This window comes from Salvelinus fontinalis, chromosome 8 (assembly GCF_029448725.1).
Source record: "Salvelinus fontinalis isolate EN_2023a chromosome 8, ASM2944872v1, whole genome shotgun sequence".
Taxonomy (NCBI): Eukaryota; Metazoa; Chordata; class Actinopteri; order Salmoniformes; family Salmonidae; genus Salvelinus; species Salvelinus fontinalis.
Window position 1 is genome coordinate 13,716,470 of NC_074672.1, and position 23,398 is coordinate 13,739,867.

Sequence of the window (23,398 nt, forward strand, 5' to 3'; positions counted from 1 at the left end):
CATCCTACCGATCCTTCACTTCGGCGATGTAATTTACAAAATAGCCTCCCACGCTCTACTCAGCAAATTGGATGTAGTCGATCACGGTGCCATCTGTTTTGTCACCAAAGCCCCATATACTACCCACCACCGCGACCTGTATGCTCTCGTTGGCTGGCCCTCGCTACATATTCGTCTCCAAACCCACTGGCTCCAGGTCATCTATAAGTCTTTGCTAGGTAAAGCCCCACCTTATCTCAGCTCACTGGTCACCATAGCAACACCCACCCGTAGCATGCGCTCCAGCAGGTATATCTCACTGGTCATCCCCAAAGCCAACACCTCCTTTGGCCGCCTTTCCTTCCAGTTCTCTGCTGCCAATGACTCGAACGAATGGCAAAAATTACTGAAGCTGGAGACCTATATCTCCCTCACGAACTTTAAGCATGTCACACCCTGACCTTAGAGATCCTTTTCATGTCTCTATTTTGGTTTGGTCAGGGCATGAGTTGGGGTGGGCATTCTATGTTTTGTTCTATGTTGTCCTTTTCTATGTGTTTGGCCTGGTATGGTTCCCAGTCAGAGGCAGCTGTCAATCGTTGTCTCTGATTGAGAACCATACTTAGGTAGTCTGTTCCCACCTGTGTTATGCGGTGGGTAGTTGTTTTCTGTTTTGTGTGTATACCTGACAGAACTGTTTCGTTTTCGTTCTTCCTCGTTGTTATTTTGTTTAGTGTTCAGTTTCAATTAAATTATAACATGAACACTTACCACGCTGCGTTTTGGTCACCTTCTTTCCCAGGACGATCGTTACAAAGCATCAGCTGTCAGAGTAGCTTACTGTACCTGTACACAGCCCATCTGTAAATAGCACACCCAACTACCTCATCCCCATACTGTTATTTTTTTTTGTTGTTGCTCTTTTGCACCCCAGTACCTCTACTTGCACATCTAGCACTCCAGTGTTAATGCTAAATTGTAATTATTTCTCCACTTTGGCCTATTTATTGCCTTACCTCCCTAACCTTACTACATCTGTACACACTGTACATAGATTTTTCTATTGTGTTATTGACTGTACGTTTGTTTATCCCATATGTAACTCTGTGTTGTTGTTTTTGTCGCACTGCTTTGCTTTATCTTGGCCGCCAGGTCGCAGTTGTAAATGAGAACTTGTTCTCAACTGGCCTCCTTGGTAAACATTTTTAATTCACAGAACCAATGTTAGTTTGCTGGGTTATTTATTATATACAGTGCATCCGGGAAAGTATTCAGACCTTGACTTTTTCCACATTTTGTTATGTTACAGCCTTATTCTAAAATTATTGACATTTTCTCATTAATCTCCACACAATACCATATAATGACATTACAAAAACAGGTTTTAGAGATTTTTGTAAATGTATAAAAAATACAAATCTGAAATACCTAACTTACATAAGTATTCAGACCATTTGCTATGAGACTCGAAATTGAGTTCAGGCACATCCTGTTTCCATTGAACATCCTTGGGATGTTTCTACAACTTGATTGGAGTCCACCTGGGGTAAATTCAATTGATTGGACATGATTTCAAAAAGGCACACACCTGTCTGTATAAGGTCCCACAGTTGACAGTGCATGTCAGTGCAAAAACCAAGACATGAGGACGAAGGAATTGTCTGTATAGCCCCGAGACAGGATTGTGTCGAGGCACAGATCCGGGGAAGGCTTGAAGATCCCCCAAGAATACAGTGGCCTACATCATCCTTAAATGGAAGAACTTTGTAACCACCAAGACTCTTCCTAGAGCTAGCCGCCCGGCCAAATTGAGCAATCGGGGGAGAAGGGCCTTGGTCAGGGATGTGACCAAGAACCATAATGGTCATTCTGACAGAGCTCCAGAGTTCCTCTGTGGAGATGGTAGAACCTTCCAGACGGACAGCCATCTCTGCAGCACTCCACCAATCAGGCCTTTATAGTAGAGAGGCCAGACGGAAGCCACTCCTCAGTAAAAGGAACATGACAGCCTGCTTGGAGTTTGCCAAAGGGCATCTAAAGGACTCTCAGACCATGAGAAACAAGATTCTCTGGTCTGATGAAACCAAGATTGAACTCTTTGGCCTGAATGCCAAGCATCACGTCTGGAGGAAACCAGGCACCACTCATCACCTGGCCAATACCATCCTTACAGTGAAGCATGGTGGTGGCAGCATCATGCTTTGGGGATGTTTTTCAGCAGCAGGGACTGGGAGACTTGTCAGGATTGAGGGAAAGATGAACAGAGATAAGTACAGAGGGATCCTTGATGAAAACCCGCTCCAGAGCACTCAGGACGTCAGACTGGGGAGAAGGTTCACCTTCCAACAGGACAACAGCCCCAAGCACACAACCAAAACAATGCAGGAGTGGCTTCGAGACAAGTCTCTGGATGTCCTTGTGTGGTTCAGCCAGAGCCCGGACATGAACCCAATCGAACATCTCCGGAGAGACCTGAAAATAGCTGTGCAGCAATGCTCCCCATCCAACCTGACAGAGCTTGAGAGGATCTGCAGGGAAGAATGGGCGAAACTTCCCAAATACATGTGTGACAAGCCTGTAGCATCATACCCAAGAAGACTTGAGGCTGTAATCACTGCCAAAGGGGCTTCAACAACATACTGAGTAAAGGGTCTGAATACTTATGTAAATGTGATATTTTCAGTTATTTTGTAATAAAAATGTCTAAAAACCGGTTTTTGCTTTGTCATTATAGGGTCTAGCGTGCAGATTCATGAGGGGGAAAAATATTTATTCAATAAAAAAAAAAGAATGTAACGTAACAAAATGTGAAAAAGTCAAGGGGTCTGAATACTTTCCGAATGCACTGTACATGTGTGTAATTATATTTCACATCATAAAATTGTTATGTGTGTGTGTTTTTACACACCGTGCATTGGAATAATTGTAAATCCATTGTGAAAAGCTATGAAATTAGTAAATGTGTCCATATATTGGTATTTTAGTGCCACCTTTTAGTCGTAACTGTGGATGCTACATTGGTATATGGCTGAGCTGAGTTGAGCCGTGTGCTATTTTGTCAGATATTACATATCCTGCCATTGGAGGCTATCGCTTGGCTACTTTGGTATTTACATTTGATGACATTTTTTTGTCAATTTCGGTTAATAGCCTATGTCACTCTGGTTGTTGAAGCTATCTTTTGTATGGTGAACTTGGACTTCATTGTTTATTTGCGAGTAAATCTGGCTTTGATAGCCAGTGCCTACAAAGCCACCAACCTCTACGTCACTGGCATAGCATACACTGGTACACGGACTTCATGTTCCCTGGACATGTTAGCCTACACGTAAGTAATGTTTTGCTTTTAACTAGGATTCAGACACACACACAAGCACACACGCTCGCATAAACACACACATACAACAAACACACACCTTCTAAAAGAGTTGAGGTTTGAGAGCTGTCAGCCTAATTATAGGCTGGCAGCTCTTTGTATGTCCGTGTGCCTGAACTATCAGCTCTACTCTGAGTTTTAGCCATGTTTATTCATTCTATGTGTTACCTCTGGTTAACATTAGTGCAATGAAAACAGGGAACAGGAAACATACATGGAAATGTACTGCATTGTGTAACATCAAAATACAGTATAACCACATGTTAAACCTAAACCACATTATAAATCAGGTACTTTGGGTCCTGGATGCTGATTGCCTGAAACAGCATTTCAGTCATGTGTATATCAGACAATATATTACGGGTATGATGCTAAAAAACTTGTTTACTGATCTATTTAGGTTGGTATCCAGTTTATAATAGCAATAAGGCACCACATGGGTTTGTGGTATGGCCAATATACCACACACTCCCCCAGGCCTTATTGAATTAATTACAGCACATCTATAGAAGGCTATAGAAGGGAAAGACCACAGTCTGTGATTCTTTGTTTATCACGCTAAAGAGCACAGGTAATATGTCTGCCTTTGAAAATAGGTATTCTGGCCTCAATGGGACCTGTTTAAATACATTTTAAATAAATAACTATTATAGTGTTGAATGTACTTACAGCACTCAATAGGATGGGAGGCGGTTTGCAGTGAGATGTGTTGCCCATTAGGTTGGGGTATATGCACACGGAACACTAGACGCACACGAGTGTTCTTTCGTCCGATGTCTGTCTCGCCCTTCCTCAGCTCAATATCAGCATTCCTGAGCTTCAGGATCCCAGCACAGTCGATTCTGTGAGATAGGAGGATTAACTACTGTAAACCCTGTACAGATACCCATGTGTTGCATTATGATCACATCTGATATGGTTAATGAGATCAGACCTGGGTTCAATTAGTATGAGTTTTATTTCAAAAACTTGATTGAGCATGCCTCGCACAGCCTCCCAAGTGACACAGTGGTCTAAGGCACTGTAACGCAGTGCTAGCTGTGCAACTAGAGTCCAGGCTCTGTCGCAGCCGGCCGCGACCGGGAGACCCATGGTGCGGCGCACAATTGGCCCAGCGTCGTCCGGGTTATGGGAGGGTTTGGCCCGGCAGGGATGTCCTTGTCCCATCGTGCACTAGCGACTCCGGTGGCAGACTGGGAGCAGTGCACGCTTACAAAGTGTGAGCCAGGTGTACGGTGTTTCCTCCGAAACATTGGTGCTGCTGGCTTCCGGGTTAAGAGGGCATTGTGTCAAAAAGCAGTGCGGCTTGGTTGTGTTTCGGGGGACGCGCAGCTCTCGACCTTCGCCTCTTCTGAGTCCGTACGGGAGTTGCGGCGATGAGACAAGACTTTAACTACCAATTGGATACGACGAAATTGGGGAGAAAAAATGAGCATGCCTGGAACCAATGGAATATTCCCATCAGTTAAAATTCTTCCTGCTTATCTGGTGGCATTGGAGACAGGCTCAGTAAACAGGCTTAACGAGTTTGAAAGAAAACAAATACCGTTTGAACCAAAGTCTGCAAAGGACACTGCTTTGTATGGGTGGTGTTTGGCATAAAATCGCTACTCTAACTTCTCTCACATTGCTTTCATGTCGTTCTTGGGCTCCAGAGGGATCTCCAGGACTTTGGTGGAGTTGATGATCTTCTCGTAGCTGGTGGTGGTAACCGTCTTGCCCGTGATGCGGTGAACCTGGTAGAAAGCGTGGGGCTTCAGGATCCTCTCATCTGCGGTCCCGATGAAGATCTGCAGGCCCAGTGGCTCCTTTCCCCTGTAGCCATGCAACTGGAAGAAACTCTAATAAATATATATTTTTTTTTTACATGAAGTCAAGATGTTCACACTTTTCATAATGTGTAATTTTTCAAGTTCCTATTCTGCCTGTTCTGCCCCCCCCCTTGTAATATATGCCCACCCATTGGTAGGTAACCAGTGTTTAATTGCATAGTTGAATTTATATAATGATTGGTATTTCTCATTATTTTGCCTATATGGTCATTCAATTTAATTTCAGCAAGCTATGACACCCACCATCTCAGATTGTCCTGAAAGGGTTTCTGTAGTTAAAAAATAAATAACATAAGCATTCCTGCAACATTATTATGTTGAAAGACAATTTGCATCCAAATTGCACATTTGAATTCATAGGATTCAAATACTATTCAAAAAATATAACACGCAACATCCGATTTGAACCAGACCTCTTCTTAACAGTGATTAAGACTTGAGGAATCCAAATAAATGGTCAAGTCACCCACGGACCCCCCTGCCCCTAAACACACTAAGCCCACTCAAATGTCCAGTATCAGTTCCTTATGTTTTTGGCAAGTAGTACGAAGCCGTGGCTTGGAGTATTGTTTATTCATACTATGTAATGTATTCTCAGTGAATTTGTGGATTTTTTCCCCCCTTTTCAGAGAAATTAGCCATTGAAATAGCTCGCATATTTCCCGATAAATGAGTACAAATGCCAGATTTTGTCCAATAGATGATGATGTTCCTTCTACTGCCACACCATTTTATCAAATGTTGCTGGTTTCTTGTGTTTACTAAATGGGTCACAACATTTATGTTGCAACTTTGAGTAGAAAACCAATAGCTTTTGCTCATGATGAAAATAAATGGTGTGGTCATCCTCACAATTTATACCAGACCTCCATGAAAGCAATTCAGTTGTTCCTTCTCTTAGACTTAATCTGTGTCCAGGAAACCTGTGTGTGTGGTTTATTCCCATCCCAAAAAGTATTTTTGTTGAACAAGCAAACGATAAGGCTACAGCAGTGCTAAGGGTATTCAATGTTAAAATTCCCAAACATACACTGTATGGTGTTTTGCAATGGTAATGGAATTGGGTTGGATTTAATGGTAAAAAAAACAATAACAAAAGACTGCCATGCAATGGTTTATAATTGTGTTATTTTAATAGGAATGTCACAACAGTCACCAGCCCATTTCTCCATAAAATGTTTGGGATTGTAGGAAAAGTCTTAATTTGAGAATTCCAACATAGGGATAGCCCTCTCAGAGACCTGCTATTTGTTGGACTATTCAAGGAGAGTTGGATGAGGCATTCGTTGCTAAGAGAAGGACACATTTAATTGCTTTCATGGAGGACCGTGCTTCTACACCTGCATTGCTTGCTGTTTGGGGTTTTAGGCTGGGTTTCTGTACAGCACTTCGAGATATTAGCTGATGTACGAAGGGCTATATAAAATAAACTTGATTGATTGACTGGCTTGACTTGAGGACACAATTCATTTTCATCTTGAGTAAAAGCTATTGGTTTTCTACAAACCATTGTTGTGATCCATTTAATAAACACAAGAGATCAGCAAAAGGGATAATAGGGTCGCAGTAGCAGGAATAGCAGCAAAATCTGGAACTTTCACACTACTTTATGGGGGGAAATGCAAGCTACTTCAATGGCTGATTTCTCTGAACAGGGGAAAAATCCCCACCAAATTCATTGAGAATAGATAACCTAGTATGATTAAACTGTACTCCAAGCCGCAGCTTCATACTACTTGGTGTGGGATTTGGGGGGTCCATGGGTGGCTTTTGACCATTTATTTGGATTGCTCAATCATTGTTAAGAAGAGGTTTGGTCAAAATTGGATGTTGGGTACTATATTTATTAAAATATTATATGAATCCTATACATTTAAATTTACAATTTGGGGGCAATCAATTAGAGTTCAAATCATTTTTCACCAAAATAATGTTGCAAGCATGCTCATATTATTTGTTTCTAACTACAGAAACCAAAACCATTTCAGAACAATCTGAAATGGTGGGTGTCGAAATCCTCTTTCTTGTGCTTTTTGAGGGTGAATGACTCTATCTTCTTTGACAGTTTTCTGCTAACAGTTTTGGCTGAACATAAAGCTAACCCCCTGGTAGGTTACCTTAGCCTGGTGGGGTCACATGTGGCTCAGTTGGTAGAGCATGGCGCTAATGCCAGGGTTGTTGGTTCGATTACCATGTGGGACCAGTACAAAAAATATATGAAAATGTATGCACTCACTACTCTAAGTTGTTCTGGATAAGTGTCTGCTAAATTACCTAGATGTTGGCTGAGCAGAAACACTCACTGCTGGAAACATTAGTATCCTCAACCTTGAATATCAGCTAGCAGCTGTTTGTAGCTGTCTTTGGAATTCAAAGGAGCTCCATAGGAATCACTATCATTCATTGGCATGCTTATTAGAATATGACTGCCTTAGTTTAGCCACATGTGCCACGGATACTTTCAAGACAAAAGAAAGACTAGGTCTACATTAATTCCAGTACTCCTACAGTGGAATGGTTTGGAGAATTAGAGGTGGCCACATAGTAAATACATGTTTATAACATGTAAAACTCCTAATCACAAATATTTATCAAAATCATTGCATACAATTGCAAAGTAGCTGTAGGCCTAGTTGTAGCCAATATTCAGATAAATAATCTAAATATGCTTGCAACCTTGTCAGACGTCTACACTTTACATAGTTCTCTTAACTCACCACTAAAACCCCCTGTCTGTCTCGCTCTCTCTCTCTCGCACACACACACAACATTTTCAAGCTCATGACTTTTCAGACAGATAATTTTAGTTGCAAGTTCACGCATTGTGGTTTTTGCATGCTTCCTTCCGAGGTAGTCTCTGGTCTCTCCACTAATCTCTGTGTGGGTGTGTGTGTATGTGTATTTTACGACAGGTGAGAAGAGTATAGTGAGGGGGCAGAGTTTGGCTGGAAGAGGCATGGCAGAGATCACATCTCATCTAATTTCCTTGTTGCTCAGACAGACAGACAGACAGCAGAGAAACAGGCATGGGGGGACTGACTGAGAGAAAGAGGCAGATCCTAGGAAGCTGAGTAGCCTACAACATATTGTCCTCTTTAAAATCAAGTGAGAATTACAATATTCACATTCACTGTTGTAGAACAGAGCTTTTTCACTGGTGAAACTCCTTACAACTGTTCAATGTAAGCAAAAACTATAGTGACATGAGTGGTCTATGAGTAAAATAGAGGAATTCTATCTGAGAACAGGCCATCTGAGAAGCTGGTTGCTATGGTTGCAGTGAGTGAGTCAGAGCGAGTGGGACTAGGAAAATTAAAGTGGAGGGAGTTCAGAGTCTGGGACTGAGAGGGAGTAGTTTGGCCGCGCCTAGCCAGCCACGTGATCGGACGACACCAGGCACAGCTCACTGACCTCAAAGAGAGCCAGAAAATGGAAAGTGAGAAATGCTTAATTTCCACCCGGCCAGGTTCTGACAATCAACAACAACAAGTAAGCTTTCAAGAGGTTGCCTTGGAAACATTAGAATGCGAACTGAAAGTTCTATTTCCTACTTGTTTCCTAAATATATGGACGACGTGGAAATGCCTTCTATTATGTTCAGCTTAGAATAAACATGTAAAAAATAAAGTGATACTAGCTCTATACAGCAAAACTTAACATTTCTTTCTTTTTTCATATGAGTATGCCTGAACTAAAGTTCACCACTCCTGTCTCCAGGGTACACTGGGGTAATGTGACCTGTGTGTAAATGGGCCAAAAAAAACTGTTTGTGGTTAAAACATTGGGCTGTGAGCGGCAAAGCAGCAGTGTATTTCTTGCAAGAAGACAAGTGTTCTCATGACACTTGAATTGAAACAATTAACACAAAAGCTGTTGCTCAGAGTAAATGAAGACAAAAACAATCATCTGCAAGGGGTTTACTGTAATATTGGCTGGAATTCAAGTCTGGGAGTTGACTTGACGAAACAGTAGCTGACATGCGTAAGATATCAGTGCACATTATAACTCATTTAAGTGAGTGTGGGAGGGTGCTAGGAAGAAGAGAAAGAGATAGACAGAAAGGGAAAGATAGAGAAAGGGAGATATATAGAGAGAAAGGGAGAGATAGAGAAAGGATGAGGTAAATAACATATATGGTAGAACGTACACAGTAACACACAGTAGTAATATTCCTAAGCCAGGCCCTGGAACAGTAGTAGCATAGCTGTGTACTGACTAGAAAATACAATTACACACAACAGGCCTTCCTATTAGGGCTGTCCTACACTAAAAGGGGCTACCTAGAACCATAAAGGGTTCTTCACCTGTAGGAGAACTCTTTTGGTTCCAGGAAATGTATTATCCTTTTTGGTTCAAGGTAGATTCCTTTCACCAAAGGGTTCTTAAAAAGGTTATTTGAGGGTTCTTCATTGGGTGAAAAGATTCTACCAAGAACCAAAAAAGACTTCCATAAATCAACTTGTTTTCTAACAGTGATACAGAGCCATTCCACTGGGGACACACTGATTAAATCAACGTTGTTTGCATGTCATTTCAATGAAATGACGTTGAATTGAAGTCTGTGCCCAGTGGGATGCAGCGTACCTGGACAACAGGATGACCACCAGTGGGGGCTTTGACCGCGCCCCTGCTCCCCTCTGTCTCATAGTGGGCTCGGTGGTGGGGCTTGGGCTGCACGTCAACGTGGAGCTTGTACTGCTCTGTACTGCTGGGGACAGGCCATTCCAGAGGGGGCAGAGAAGACACTGGGATGCTAAAGGAAATAAGAGATGGGGGAAAAGTATTCATTTGTCTTGTGCAACGATTAGGCTAGCTAAATTGCGGTTCCTAATGGGCTATGAAAGCTTGGTCATACAAACATACAAATTAACAACTAAATCAGATTCATAATAAAACTGCACGATGCACCTATACAGTACAGGCTTCCTACACCATTCACCTGCAGAGGTTGGGGACCATCTGCTTGGTCCAGATGGGAGGGATCACAAAGAAGGATTCGGCCCCAGTTTTATTCTTAACATCCTGCTCACAGGACACCAGGTAGTTGACCTCCCTGTGGTTCTCTGGGTAGAAGGCATACGCCTGGTTGGCCGTCTTCACTATCTTGGTGGGGACCAGACCAGGCTGGACAGTGCCGTAGCCGTTCATGGCCTCAGCCAGACTGTTGGAGGTCCCATAGTGGGCCCCTGCGTTCTGTTGGGGATGCTCCTCGTGGCCCCTATGGGGGGAGAGACTGCGGGAATAGATCCCGGTGATCAGGTTGGGGTTCCTGTACATGTCGTAGGTACGTTTGCCCTGTGGGGAAGCGGAGCGGGATCCTGGCCTGAGGGATGGGGAGGGCGAGCGGGGGCCGAGGCAGCCCTCCTCGGTGCGGGGGGAGGTGCCCGGAGAGGTGCGGGGGGAGCCGGTGTGGATGTTCTGGAAGCGGGGGCAGAGGTCCCCGGCCCCGGTCTGGCCACTACTAGGGGACACGCAGGGAGAGGCCCAGGGGGAGTAGCTCTCCGAGTGCCAGCTGGTGGAGGAGTTGCTGGAGGCTGGGCTCAAGCACTGGGGCTCGCGGTAGGCCAGGCTTTCGTGGCCCGGGACGGTCAGGGTGGGACGGGGGCTGATGTTCAGAGTGTGGTTCTGCAGGGAATCTCGTCCATCGCTGTAGTGCTCACGTGACGGTGTGATCTCGATCCTGGGGCTCAGGGCAATGCCCCCAAGCCTGGAGTGGTCCAGGTAGTTTTTGGCTTCCAGGTGCTCATAGCCAGAGAGGCTCTCTGGGTTGTGCTCACTACACTTAATGCTGTAGTGGGAAGCCTCCTCCTGGATGTAGGCCAGACCAGATGGAGGGCTGACTCTCTGTGAGGAGAGATTTGGCTCATCTACAGAAGGAGATAGGAAACAAGGAAGAGAAATCATTAGGAAAACACATGAAAGTACAACAAAATATATTATTTAGGAAAGGGATTGCCCATAGTCTGTAAAATAATTTCTCACTAAAGATATTCACTTTCCCCTGAAATCTCATATCTTACGAAACGTACATGTTTTCAATACACATGTTGAGTGCCACATTGAATTGAAATTCTGTGTTTATTGAATTAATCAAATAACCATTTCAAATAACCATATTGTTAATAATTTTTATTCAATCCCTTTGATCAGTTTGATTAACAATCATATAAAACAAAAGGCTTAGATTTGGAAAGTATTCACAAATCACATCAAAAGGGTCCTCCTTTTGTAACCATTAACCCATTATGTAAATAAAACAAAATGTCATGATGTTTTGTGGTTGGAAAGTGTGGTCAAACAAGCTCTACCAATGCACTGTAATCAACTTAACCAATTGCTTTATTCTTTGAGTTGAGTGAACTTCAGAAGGAGAGAATTTGAGCTAATGTGTTAAAGTTTGTTTAGTCAAAAAACAGCTCGAAGTGAGCTGAATTTGAACAAACTTGAGTAAAATTACAACTTCATGTTTGATCAAAACCACTCAAAACCACAACCATCATTTTTCCCAGCATGCTCTATTGCAGGTTGATTTTCAGAAATGTTTGTTTCAATACCTGTGTTTTTGCATGTACATTGATTGGTTGATTAATCTTATGCTACACAAACATAAATTTTTCTAACCCAATCCAATCTGTTAATGGTTTGACCTATTGCACCCGTTGCTGAGATGGCCGTTCCAGTTAATATGATTTATGTAGCCTCAAACTGATCATTCCTACCTGGCTGGTCATTCTCAATGCCTGTTGTGAGTGAATGATAGTTCCAAACACATGGTGGCTATGTAATTGGGGAGAATGGGTTCAAAGTAATGGCTTGAATGGAATGTTATCAAACCCACTGGGCAGAAACTGGTTGAATCAATGTTGTTTCCATGTCATTTCAACCAAAAAATTCTTTGTGATGTTGAATCAACATTGATAACTGATATCACTCCATTTATTCCATTCCAGCTATTATTGTGAGCTGTCCTCACCTCACCAGGCACCTGTGGGACGAATGGTTGGATATCCTCACTCTGGTTGATTCCAATAAAAAATATACATCACTTTGCAAGCCAGCATAATGTGATGTGGCCTGTAAAGTAGTGATGGGAAGTTTGGCTCTTTTTATTGACTCTGATCTTTTCAACTCGTTTAGTCAAAATAACATTTAGTTCATTGGATTCAGTCATTCCCAGATCCCGCAGGACCCACTACCGGTGGGTCCTGAGTAAATCTACAAGCCTCTCGCTCACCATAATTGTCTTATTGGAGCTGTCGTTCGTGGCTGAGACTGTGTGCTTCAAACGATGTACATTTGTGATTGCTACTCACTGGGCACACCACGTAATTTCAACGTGGAGAATTGGGTCATATTTGGTTGATCAATGAGGTTCCAACCTCAAAAAGACAGTCAAAAGTTTGTTGAATTCCCAATGAGTTATCACTATGTGTTCAACCATCTAAAAGCACCACCAAATTCCAATGGAAAATCAATGTCTGATTTTTGGTTTAGTTGTTACCTAAATGTGATATCACTGTGCTTTCAATCATTTTTTTAATGTGAATACAATGTCAGATATTTTGTTTATTTTACAACAACTTAATGTGTTATCACGGTGCTTCATCTACTAGCACAACCAAATTACCTGGATTGATTATTTCAGTACATGGTGCAAGTTTTCAATGTCATTTGAGATTCTGCTCAGATTGTTCTATGAATTGTGAAGATCTCCACAGACCTGCGACATTTCCATGCTATCTTTAACATGCACATTTTCTATTATTACATAAGACATGTATTGTTACAGTAACCTCAAAATGTGTCCAGGGATGTGTTACTAATTTTAAAGATTAATAAATACTGTAAGATCGCCTTAACTTTAGACCATTTACTGTATTACAAAAGTAATATTGAATTGTGTTTGGTTGACAACGCAACCAAATATCAACATTTAAAGAAGATGTATCTATTGCTTGGATAGTTCCATCTGAGCCACTGGCTTAATCCTATTCTTTAACTTTTATTTTAGGTTGAGTTGGAGATCTGAATTCAAATGTATCATTAGTTGAATCATGAATCTAGAGTCAGTAAAAGGATTAGTTTAAAAAAACGAATAGTTCGAACTGCACATCAGTAGGGAAACTTGAACCAGGAGTTTCAGACCACTGTGTTAGGATGTATCTAGGCCCTCAATTTTACATTTACATTTTAGTCATTTAGCAGACGCTCTTATCCAGAGCGACTTACAGTAGAGTGCATACATTTTATTACATTTTTACATACTGAGACAAGGATATCCCTACCGGCCAAACCCTCCCTAACCCGGACGACGCTATGCCAATTGTGCGTCGCCCCACGGACCTCCCGGTTGCAGCCGGCTGCGACAGAGCCTGGGCGCGAACCCAGAGACTCTGGTGGCGCAGCTAGCACTGCGATGCAGTGCCCTAGACCACTGCGCCACCCGGGAAAGGCCATATGCAATGTATTGTCATAGAGTTTAATTGTAAAGATAACATATTCACTTTGACACTCACTTGGTGAAGGCTAAAGGCCTGAAAACCATTGTCTCTGTTGCTGACAAATACATTCATGAGTGGTAAGTACAATTCACTCAAAAGGCAAGGCACACTGGGAAATATGCAAATAATGTTTTTTTTTAATCTGAAGTTGAATTGTATGGTCCCTCAACCTAAAATTCTAAGTAGAATGACCATACAATTCAACTTGAGAATGTATGTTGGTTCAGCTATATGCTCAAATGTTGAGCCAACTCACAATCCTGTTGCAGCTGGTTGCCTTACAAATGAATCAACATCTTATTTTACAGTGCGATTATACAATGTATACAAACATGCATAAGAAATACAGGATCAAATGTATCAATTTTGTCAACGTTTTTATTTATGTTTAGTAATGACTACTAGAACTAGAAGTGGAAGAAAAATAACATTGCCAAAATTACTTCCTGTATATTTGTTTTCAATGACGCCAATGAATTAAACGTTTTTGAGAGCAGAACATAGTGTAAGAAGTAATTTGTCGTTAAAGTACTATAACGCATATAAAAGTTGAAAAGCGCGTGGGAGACCTGACAAACCATTGGACAAACCTTGATCTTCCACGGAAAAGTTGTCGCAAGGTGGTTCGTATTCAAACAGGTAGTCAAACTCCAACTCATCTTGGCAGTTCACTTGACTCAGTTCCTCTTCCAACCCTAACTCACTAGGGTCTTTTCCGTCGTAAAACGAGTTCATCTGTCTTATTTACTCAGTTTAGTTATGAGAAAAACGAAAGGAAATATAGATCGTTTGTAGATCAATGATGTTACGCTGGCTGTTGTCTTTATCCACTAAGGCCATGCGATGTCAGAGGCGTTGGAGGTGGAGAGACTATTTACTTGCTCGATTGACGCGATGATGCGACCCTGATGCACCAGTAAAACGCTTTGAAAAGAACGATCAGAATCTTAATAGTAGCTAAAGCTTCCTGTTTCAAACTTAACCGCATGGTGAGACAAGGCGTGTCTATTTCACAAAGTAAATAAATACGATGCAAGGTGTCAAAAACGGAGTGATCACGCCTCTCTATGATCACTGACAGAACAGTTGCAGGTGCACAACTTCATAGTGACGAGTTGCATCAGTGGTACAGTTGAAGTGCTGCTGCCCCCGGGTGTTTGGCACCAAGCAATTACGCATGACATATATAGGCTAGGTATCTTACTGTAAAGATATTGTGTCCAAGTAGGCTATAGTATACTGTAGGCTACTATTGTGCACAATATCTTTACAGTTTGAATTAAAAGTGACAGTAATTGCAGCATTTTCACCCACTCATGCTGTATCAATGAGTCAATACATAAAATGAATTATGAATTATTTTTTTTCTTTATTTTTTTTTTTGGGGGGGGGGGTTTACTGGTATGGTCTATGTTCTAATGAATACATTAATTAATTACTTTTAAACTTTTATAAACTACACTGAACAAAAATATAAATGCAACATGCAACAATTTCAAATATTTTACAGAGTTACAGTTCATATAAGGAAATCAGTCAATTGAAATAAATTCATTAGGCCCTAATCATGGATTTCACATGACTGTGAATACAGATATGCATCTGTTGGTCACAGATATCTTAAAAAAAGTTAGGGCATGGATCAGAAAAACAGTCAGTATCTGGTGTGACCACCATTTGCCTCATGCAGCACGACACATCTCCTTCGCATAGAGTTGATCAGGCTGTTGATTGTGGCCTGTGGAATGTTGTCCCATTCCTCTTCAATGGCTTTGTGAAGTTGCTGGATATTGGCAGGAACTGGAAAACACAAGTTGATCCAGAGCATCCCAAACATGCTCAATGGGTTACATGTCTGGTGAGTATGCAGGCCATGGAAGAACTGGGACATTTTCAGCTTCCAGGAATTGTGTACAGCTCCTTGCAACATGGGGCTGTGGATTATCATGCTGAAACATGAGGTGATGGCAGCGGATGAATGGCACAACAATGTGCCTCAGGATCTCCTCATGGCGCCTCTGTTTATTCAAATTGCCATTGATAAAATGCAATTGTGTTCGTTGTCAGTAGCTTATGCCTGCCCATACCATAACCCCACCTCCACCATGGGGCACCTTGTTCACAACGTTCACATCAGCAAACCGCTCGGGCACAGGTTGCCATACACGCTTACAAGGACAAGGGGAACTGAAATTGTATTTTATTTGATCCTTGATTAGCACATCGATTCTTCTCTGAGATGCTTTATGAATATGGGCCCTGATATACATTGAATTGAGAGAGCTAGCCTGCTGGTCCCAGGTCAGTTTGTGCTTTGGCATGACAATGGACATATGAGATTGTAAAACAGCACAGACAGATCTAGCTAGGATCAGGCTAGAGAAAAATTGACAGATTACCATAATTTAAACCTTAATCTGTGCTCCTTCTTGACTAAACAAGTGGAACAAGCTTAAGACCATGTGTAGTAATTACATTTCTAAACCCTACTGTATCAGCTATAACAACCATTGTAAAGTTATAGCGTTATAATAACATCTTGTTATAACCCCATACCACAATAGGTACATTGTGAAAGTTTAGGCCTACAGCAAAAGTAGGACATATGTCTGGGAGGGGTTCTAATTGTTCCTAACAGGAATACCTGAACAAGAGTACCATGCTAAAATGAGGTGCACCCTAATAATGCCTTGATAGCAGAAATGTGTCAAAAGTGTTTTTTTAACGAGCCTACACATTTTTATAATTTATGACATTAAGGGCCCGATTCAATCAGATCTTCTTCAGCCGAAATCTGTTTAGCTGATTTTTTGACGGTGTGGGAGGAGGAATTGCGTAGAGCTGTCAATTCCACAAGCTGCTCCGGATTTATACTGCCATGTCTGCACGGAGTAGCATTGAGATAAATCCCATGCAGCCTTGTTTACAAGTTCGAACACTGAGATGTGATGTGAGATGTAAATCTACACATCATTTTATTTAATTATTTCCCATTTGATCGTCATTATTTCTATATAGCCTACACTTTCTCGTCGTGAACTTCTAACGCGAGTGGGATGGGTATGGCTTCGAGACAGCTATTACACGAGCAGCTGCTCACCGATTTGACAGCTCCGTCCAAAGCAGTTCCACCTCTCGACACCGCCAAAACATCAACTACGCAGGTTTAATCAAGTCCTTAACCCTCCCAAACCAAACTGTTCAATAGCCATACACATCTTGCCTTGGTATTGTCAACATAGAAGATGAACTCCCCAGGACGCACTGAGCGCGTGCACATGTCAGTCACAATTTATAATGCTAATGTTTTATCATGTCCGATCGCATAGGCTTTACGTAACGGATAACAATGCCTATTATAAATCTTATATTGTTAGTATGCATTTTGATACCTTACTGCTCATTATAGATTACAGTCATGAATGTTTTATTTGAATAGTTATACATGTAAATGTAATCTACTACAACCTGAAGGCTAATTTTCATGTGACTACAATGACGTAAAGTCTACCACTACAGTAGCGTAGCCTACCTTACATAGCGCTAGCGTTCCCCTCGCCGCTGTCCAGGGCATGTAGGCAAATAGCGGAATCCCCATGGTATAAACTGATCAACTCATGTGCATCAGTTAGATACCCAAACCACTAACTGACTGTCCAGATATACCACACACGATATACAACTACACAGTCAATATACCATATTTTGTGGATTATACAATGTAAAATTATATATCAACACATGTCTAGGACTAGGCTACTCAAAATCAATAGGGTTGATAAATTACCAGATTATCACAATTCAGCACGCGGCATCCATACCTTGATCCATCGACCTCATGGTGTGGTACTGTGCCAGTCTCCAAGATTCTCTAAACATTTGAAAATAAAGTAAAAAAAATATATAAAAATAAAAAACTATTCTCCTATCATAGCAGTAGAAACCCACTTGCATAAAACAAAGGCAATATAAAAATGAAATATTAGACTTCCAATACTCCTTTATAAATTCAAAAACATGGAGCTAAAATAGACTCCAGCAAGCTATGGTTATGGTTTGAACTTCTTTTCCTTGCTCTAAGGATTACTTGAGTATCAAGAGCGGCTTCCTTCCCCGCTCTGGGTGTTTATAATGGTCCAATGCTGTAAAATAACGGGATTCCCTCAGTGTTTCCTCCTGTTTATGCGCTTTGCCATGGAAACCTGGAGCGGCTCCATCTCGGAGACTCAGGGCTTTCCTGCAAAGCCCACACTCAGGAATCCATGACGTCTCCGGCTCCTGCGCCAAGGCATTTCTGTGGCTTCTTGCAGACAGTGGCACACAAGAACTTCATTGTAGGGATGTGAAAAAACGACTGCAGGACAGGGGCTAAAAAAATTAAAACAGTAGGCCTATGTATACTATATACAGTAGTACATAACTTTTTTAGGCTACAAAGTTTTAATGTTTGCTGGTCACGTTACTGTAACTTACTTGTGCCTTAACTGAGTTTTAAAAATCAGCAGTGGTTCTAGGTAGAGGTCTTCGCAGGTCAAAATAGTTGGACCTAGACCCGAACAGACTCGAGGGCAATCAGACCCGGACCCGAACGACCCTACAACCAGAGGTAGACCCGATCTAGATCAGACCTGATTGGACCCAGTGACATTTTTTTAAATAATCAGCCAAGTTGTTCTTCTGGTTAACGAATAGGTCTTTATATATTGTCTAAGCCTTCTATAAGTCAATAAATTCCCTGTATTTGTAACGCTCGTCGGTGGAAGGAAGAGTGGACCAAACTGCAGCGTGGAAAGTGTTCATGATCTTTATTTATCAAGAAACACTCAAACAAAAATAACAAATCGAAAGGGAACAGTTCCGTCAGGCACAGACACTAACAGAAAATAACTACCCACAAATTAAAGAGGGAAAAAGGACTGCCTAAGTATGATTCCCAATTAGAGACAACGATAGACAGCTGCCTCTGATTGGGAACCACACTCGGCCAAAAACATCGAAATAGAAAACATAGAAATAAAGAAACTAGAATGCCCACCCTAGTCAAACCCTGTCCTAACCAAAATAGAAAATAAAAACCTCTCTATGGCCAGGGCGTGACAGTATTAGCATAAAATAAATATTCCAAATTCTAAGCAGTGCTGTGGTCGGGTCCACTCGTGTCTATCAGCTGTAGTTACATAGACCCAATTGCCATGGGAAGTAGCAGTGTAGAGGGTACTGCAGCACCCCCTGAAAAATCAGAATAAAAAAATTATAATTAAAATTTGAAAAATTTGTGCCCTGGGCCTTTACTAGTCCTGTATTAGCAGACCGATTTAGCCATCTGTAGCGCCCCATCTTCCCGCCCCTATCATAGACCCGAGAGCTGATGATAATCAAACAGAAACCGACACAGAACAGAGGGGAAAGTTTGAATTTTGGACCTGGTCCCAGATAGGTTCTCGGGTATTCGGGTTCGGTCGGACCCGTGAAGACCTCTAGTCCGAGGCTTCCCAAAAACTGGATGAATCAACGTTGTTTCCATGTCATTTCAACCAAATGAATCAATGTGATGAAGTTGAATCAACGTGGAAAACTGATTGGATTTGCAAAAACGTAATCAACGTCAGGGTATTTTGTCTTTTTTTCCACCCAACTTAAATCCAATGACATGGTGAAATGTTTTGTTGATTTCACATTAGTTGACAACTCAACCAAATGTAAATCCAAACAAGACATTAAAGTGACGTCTGTGCCCAGTGGGTTATGCCTTCAATTCAGTCTGGTTGAATGGACTGCTTTCCCTGTTGAACATGCTATGTTTTCTATTGGACACTTGCTGTTAATAAGTTGTATAAGTTGTAGTCTTGCATCTTGACATTACAAATGAGGCAATATAAGGCAAAAGAAGTATGAAATCATAGACAGCTAAATTGACTCCAGCAAAAATTTCCATTGCAAATAAATGTGGCATAAGTTCCCAATGGAAAGCATCTTACAAAAAACGGAATATTATTTATAACAGCTATATAAAAAGAAAGATTGAACTTTTACAAAACATAGACAATTCACAGGCACTTGACAGATTTATTACATACATTTCCCCTATGATAGCATATTTCATTTAAGAACAAGGCCCTATACTGGCTTATATGCCAATGGTCAACAATGGCATGTCATTGTTTGGATTGGATGGGATTTTGGCAACACAGTCAGCTCCAGGGGCATTGTCCTTTTATGGACTTTTATTCTGTACATTTGCTACTGTAAGTCTATTCACACTCAATACACAGTTACACACACTGCCAATGAATCACATAATAAAGGTCTAACTGATGCATTTATCTTGGAAAGGTCTGTTTAAGTCATGGAGACCAGGTAACTCAAACCAATAAATGTTTCAACCTAATTCAGTGCAATAACAAGTTCACTGTGGTGCCCAGTGGAGGAAGCTGAGGAATGGGACATACAGAGAAGCCAAGGTAAGCTTAGTGGACCTAAATTACAACAACATGCAGGTCTGTATCAGCTCTTACTCTCTTGCACACGTCTGTAGCTTGATTCCTAGGCTACATGATACAAAGATAGCTGACTAGATGTAATAGTGCCTTGTAACAGGATGAACCCAGAGTATATGGAACTTGTGGATGTATTACCATTCACTCATATGGTTCATATATAGGCTAATGTAGTAGTGCATAGCTCTGGGAGGACTCACTTGCCACCATGTTCCTGTACATGAACTCCACCAGTACATTTATGGTCTCTCGGGCACACTTTCAATTGCCAAATGTAACTCCTTTTCCACACTCTATAATGACCTATGGAGGCATTCAGAAAGCTTTTAAAGTTCTTGTTCCGTTAAAGTGGGACTTCCAAGTATCTTTACACCCAATGGTGGTATGCGTTGTACATTGTCGAAAATTAAGCTACTGATTCAGTGCTGACATCAGTGACGTGAGCAGCAGAGCTATCCATAGGAAAATCTGTGTACTATAAGGGGCATAATCAGGGATCTGGTTCGAGTTTTGACATGGGTTTAGATGGGTGACTGAAAGGATTTGGATGGTAGACCCAGACTATCGGGTGAACTAAGTGCCTGCAGTCAGTGACTGTGCTGTAAACCACACAATTCAGAGCATACATTTTGGGAGTAGCCTAACTCTTCGACCATCCGAGTTAAATCCCTTGTCTACCAGATGTAAATTCCTCCACTGTTACGTGACTCTTATGTAACTCAAGTTATGAATGAGTAAATTAATAAGGCATACGTTTGAGAAGGGAAAACTGACTAAGCCTGTCCAGACGGCCGATTTTGCACTTCCGTTTTTTGCCATTAGAACCAACTTTTTCCAAGTTCATGCAGGATTTTCCATCACTGTAAACCAGCTAATTTAGCGTTGTCTGGGTTATAGCATTACCCCATTTAGTTTTCCAAGTGCAACATGTGTGTTTCAGTTTTTAAACTAGTGGAGTAGTGGAACTTTGAGATGGCACATTATAATCATGTCTCATGGAAAGCTTTCGAAGGAAATTCAGACGGCTAAAGGGATGTGTAGACATTTGACTCCATTTTAGTTTCTCCCTAAGAAATCCATAATGAAATTGTCTTATTAAAGGTAGACTCAGCAATATGACTTCATCATCGGCAAGACTTCTTGCTTACGGACATCAACAACAACAGAATTCCAATCTTCCAAGACTGCCAGCACCCCTTCCCCTCCAATATTGGCAGATTAGAATTGTGTTATTGATTTCTGTAAGCAGCGAGTCGCCCCAAATATGATGATGTCATATTGCTGAGTCTACCTTTAACGTGTTACTTATAGAATTAGGAATTAGAATACTAATAATTACTAGTAATTTAATAATATCTCTATGGTGGTACTGCTGTCTTGTCTTGAGCTTCATTATTTACATAGTTGTAGTGTGTAGCACATTACAATTTACACTATATAGATGTTGTACTAACCAGTAGAGAAGGCTCTTGTCAAATATCCACATTCCTAATTCATTTAGATTTCTGTTTGGACTTCCTGTTCCCTGTTTCAGCCAGTGTTTAGAACTTCATTCCTTAAACATTCTAAAGTTCTATAAAAAAAACATTCCAAGTTATTCATGTTGCTGCTTTGACAGAACACTAGGTAATGGAACTGAATTAAAATGCTTGGATAGTAGAACCGGGCAGTATATTATGTCATGTGTAATAAGGAATCCTGTTTTTGTTCTGCCACAGCTTGTCAACTCTGGAAAACATTTCCTTTCTTCTTTTTCCAACTCAATGAACTAATACATTCCGTATCAGTATGGAAACTACATGTCCACATCAGATGAAACAATCCACTTATGTAATAGGAGTTTGATCGATACTCTGTTTGTTTAACACATTTCTCTGCTTTAGTCCACTGGAAAATAAAGTTACATAGCCCATGGATTTTTCCCCTCTTGATCACAGGCAGCGTTATGAAATCCCATGAAACAATATCCCCCCAGAAGACACTATTCACTGTCGTAGTACCAAGTTTCCAATCCTAACTCATACTGTAACTCTGACATCCTTCTATCACCCATTCATTAGAAATGCAGAGGGATGCAGAGGGATGACATGTTTCTCTGTTTGTTTCCACGGTAGCCAGGTGTGGAGTTCTTTGGATCAATGGGGAGACTTCTTTATTCAGTGGTACATGATCGAGAATAAGCAGCCAGAAACCAACCATTCAGTCACCTCTGTGCTGTGCCCTGTGCCACTCAGGCCCACGGGCGACACCTGGGACCTGGAACTGTCTATCCACCCAGCACCTGAATAACAATAACCTCTGACCCTTATAAGAATAGCTGCATCTCCTACTTGTAGTACAGTACTAGTTCTACAAAGATGGTGGATAAATGAAGATAGTTCCCTCAGGCTCTTCCATAGACACCAATGCGACAGCAGTCTGCTAAGTTCATTGACTTCCATTGAAACAGGTGTTATAGAAGATTACAATAGGAGGGAAAATACAACAGCCCATCCTTCGCAGTAGTAGTAGGTGCTTAGACCAATCAAAGCATTCCAGTCCTCCCAGGCTATAAATAGCTGTTGAAAATTGTGTGTGCATGCTCAGCACACTTTCCTATGGTGTGTCATCACCAAAATCCTTTGTTTACACTAGACGAAATAGAACATGTAGTAGATTGAAGTGCATTGACTGGTTTGTCAGAATCTGCCACTTTTTATTTATCCCCACAGTACTGCAAATAGGGTTTGACATATTTCAAACGAGCTTGGTCGTCCTTCTAATAAAAATGTTTATTTATTAAAATTCGTATTATGCAACTAGCTTCACATCATTGTTTACATGTATTGACCTAAGCCAAAGGAGTTCCTTAGCTTAATATAGTAATTAAAAAGACATTGAAATACAACTGACCCTAACAAACTGCCTTTCTCTGTAGATGACTCCCTGATACCAGGAGTCATATTGGGGACTCGCTATCTCTCCTCTTTTGATTAAATTGTAGCTTTGGCAATGCTCCAATGAGGGGCTCTGTTGAATGCTTGAAGCTCAGATGAAATAGTTCTAGGGGGCATTGCTATTGATTCTGAGGTGGAATTTCAGTTTATGTGGCTGATTAACTTAAATTGTTTTTTAAAAATGGTATAACCTACGCATGTGGGCCATGGAACAAGAAAAAGTTGGACAGAGGAGCAGGATTTTATTATGAACATACAGTAGTGTGGGGCTTGAATC

General features: G+C 41.3%; 1 protein-coding gene across 2 annotated transcripts in view; it reads right to left on the minus strand.

The window, feature by feature from the left end:
* The window catches only part of LOC129860635 (nuclear factor of activated T-cells, cytoplasmic 2-like), a 50,546-nt gene extending 35,756 nt beyond the window's left edge, over window positions 1-14,790 (minus strand). For both annotated transcript variants that reach the window (XM_055931231.1, XM_055931230.1), the window contains exons 1-5: window positions 14,279-14,790; window positions 10,127-11,054; window positions 9,772-9,940; window positions 4,982-5,184; window positions 4,025-4,197 (exon numbers count right to left, since the gene is read on the minus strand). In XM_055931231.1, coding sequence (XP_055787206.1) covers window positions 4,025-4,197; window positions 4,982-5,184; window positions 9,772-9,940; window positions 10,127-11,054; window positions 14,279-14,423 — 1,618 coding nt within the window. In that variant the 5' untranslated portion in view covers window positions 14,424-14,790. The remainder of the gene's footprint in view (window positions 1-4,024; window positions 4,198-4,981; window positions 5,185-9,771; window positions 9,941-10,126; window positions 11,055-14,278) is intronic.
* Window positions 14,791-23,398: the final 8,608 nt, after the last annotated feature.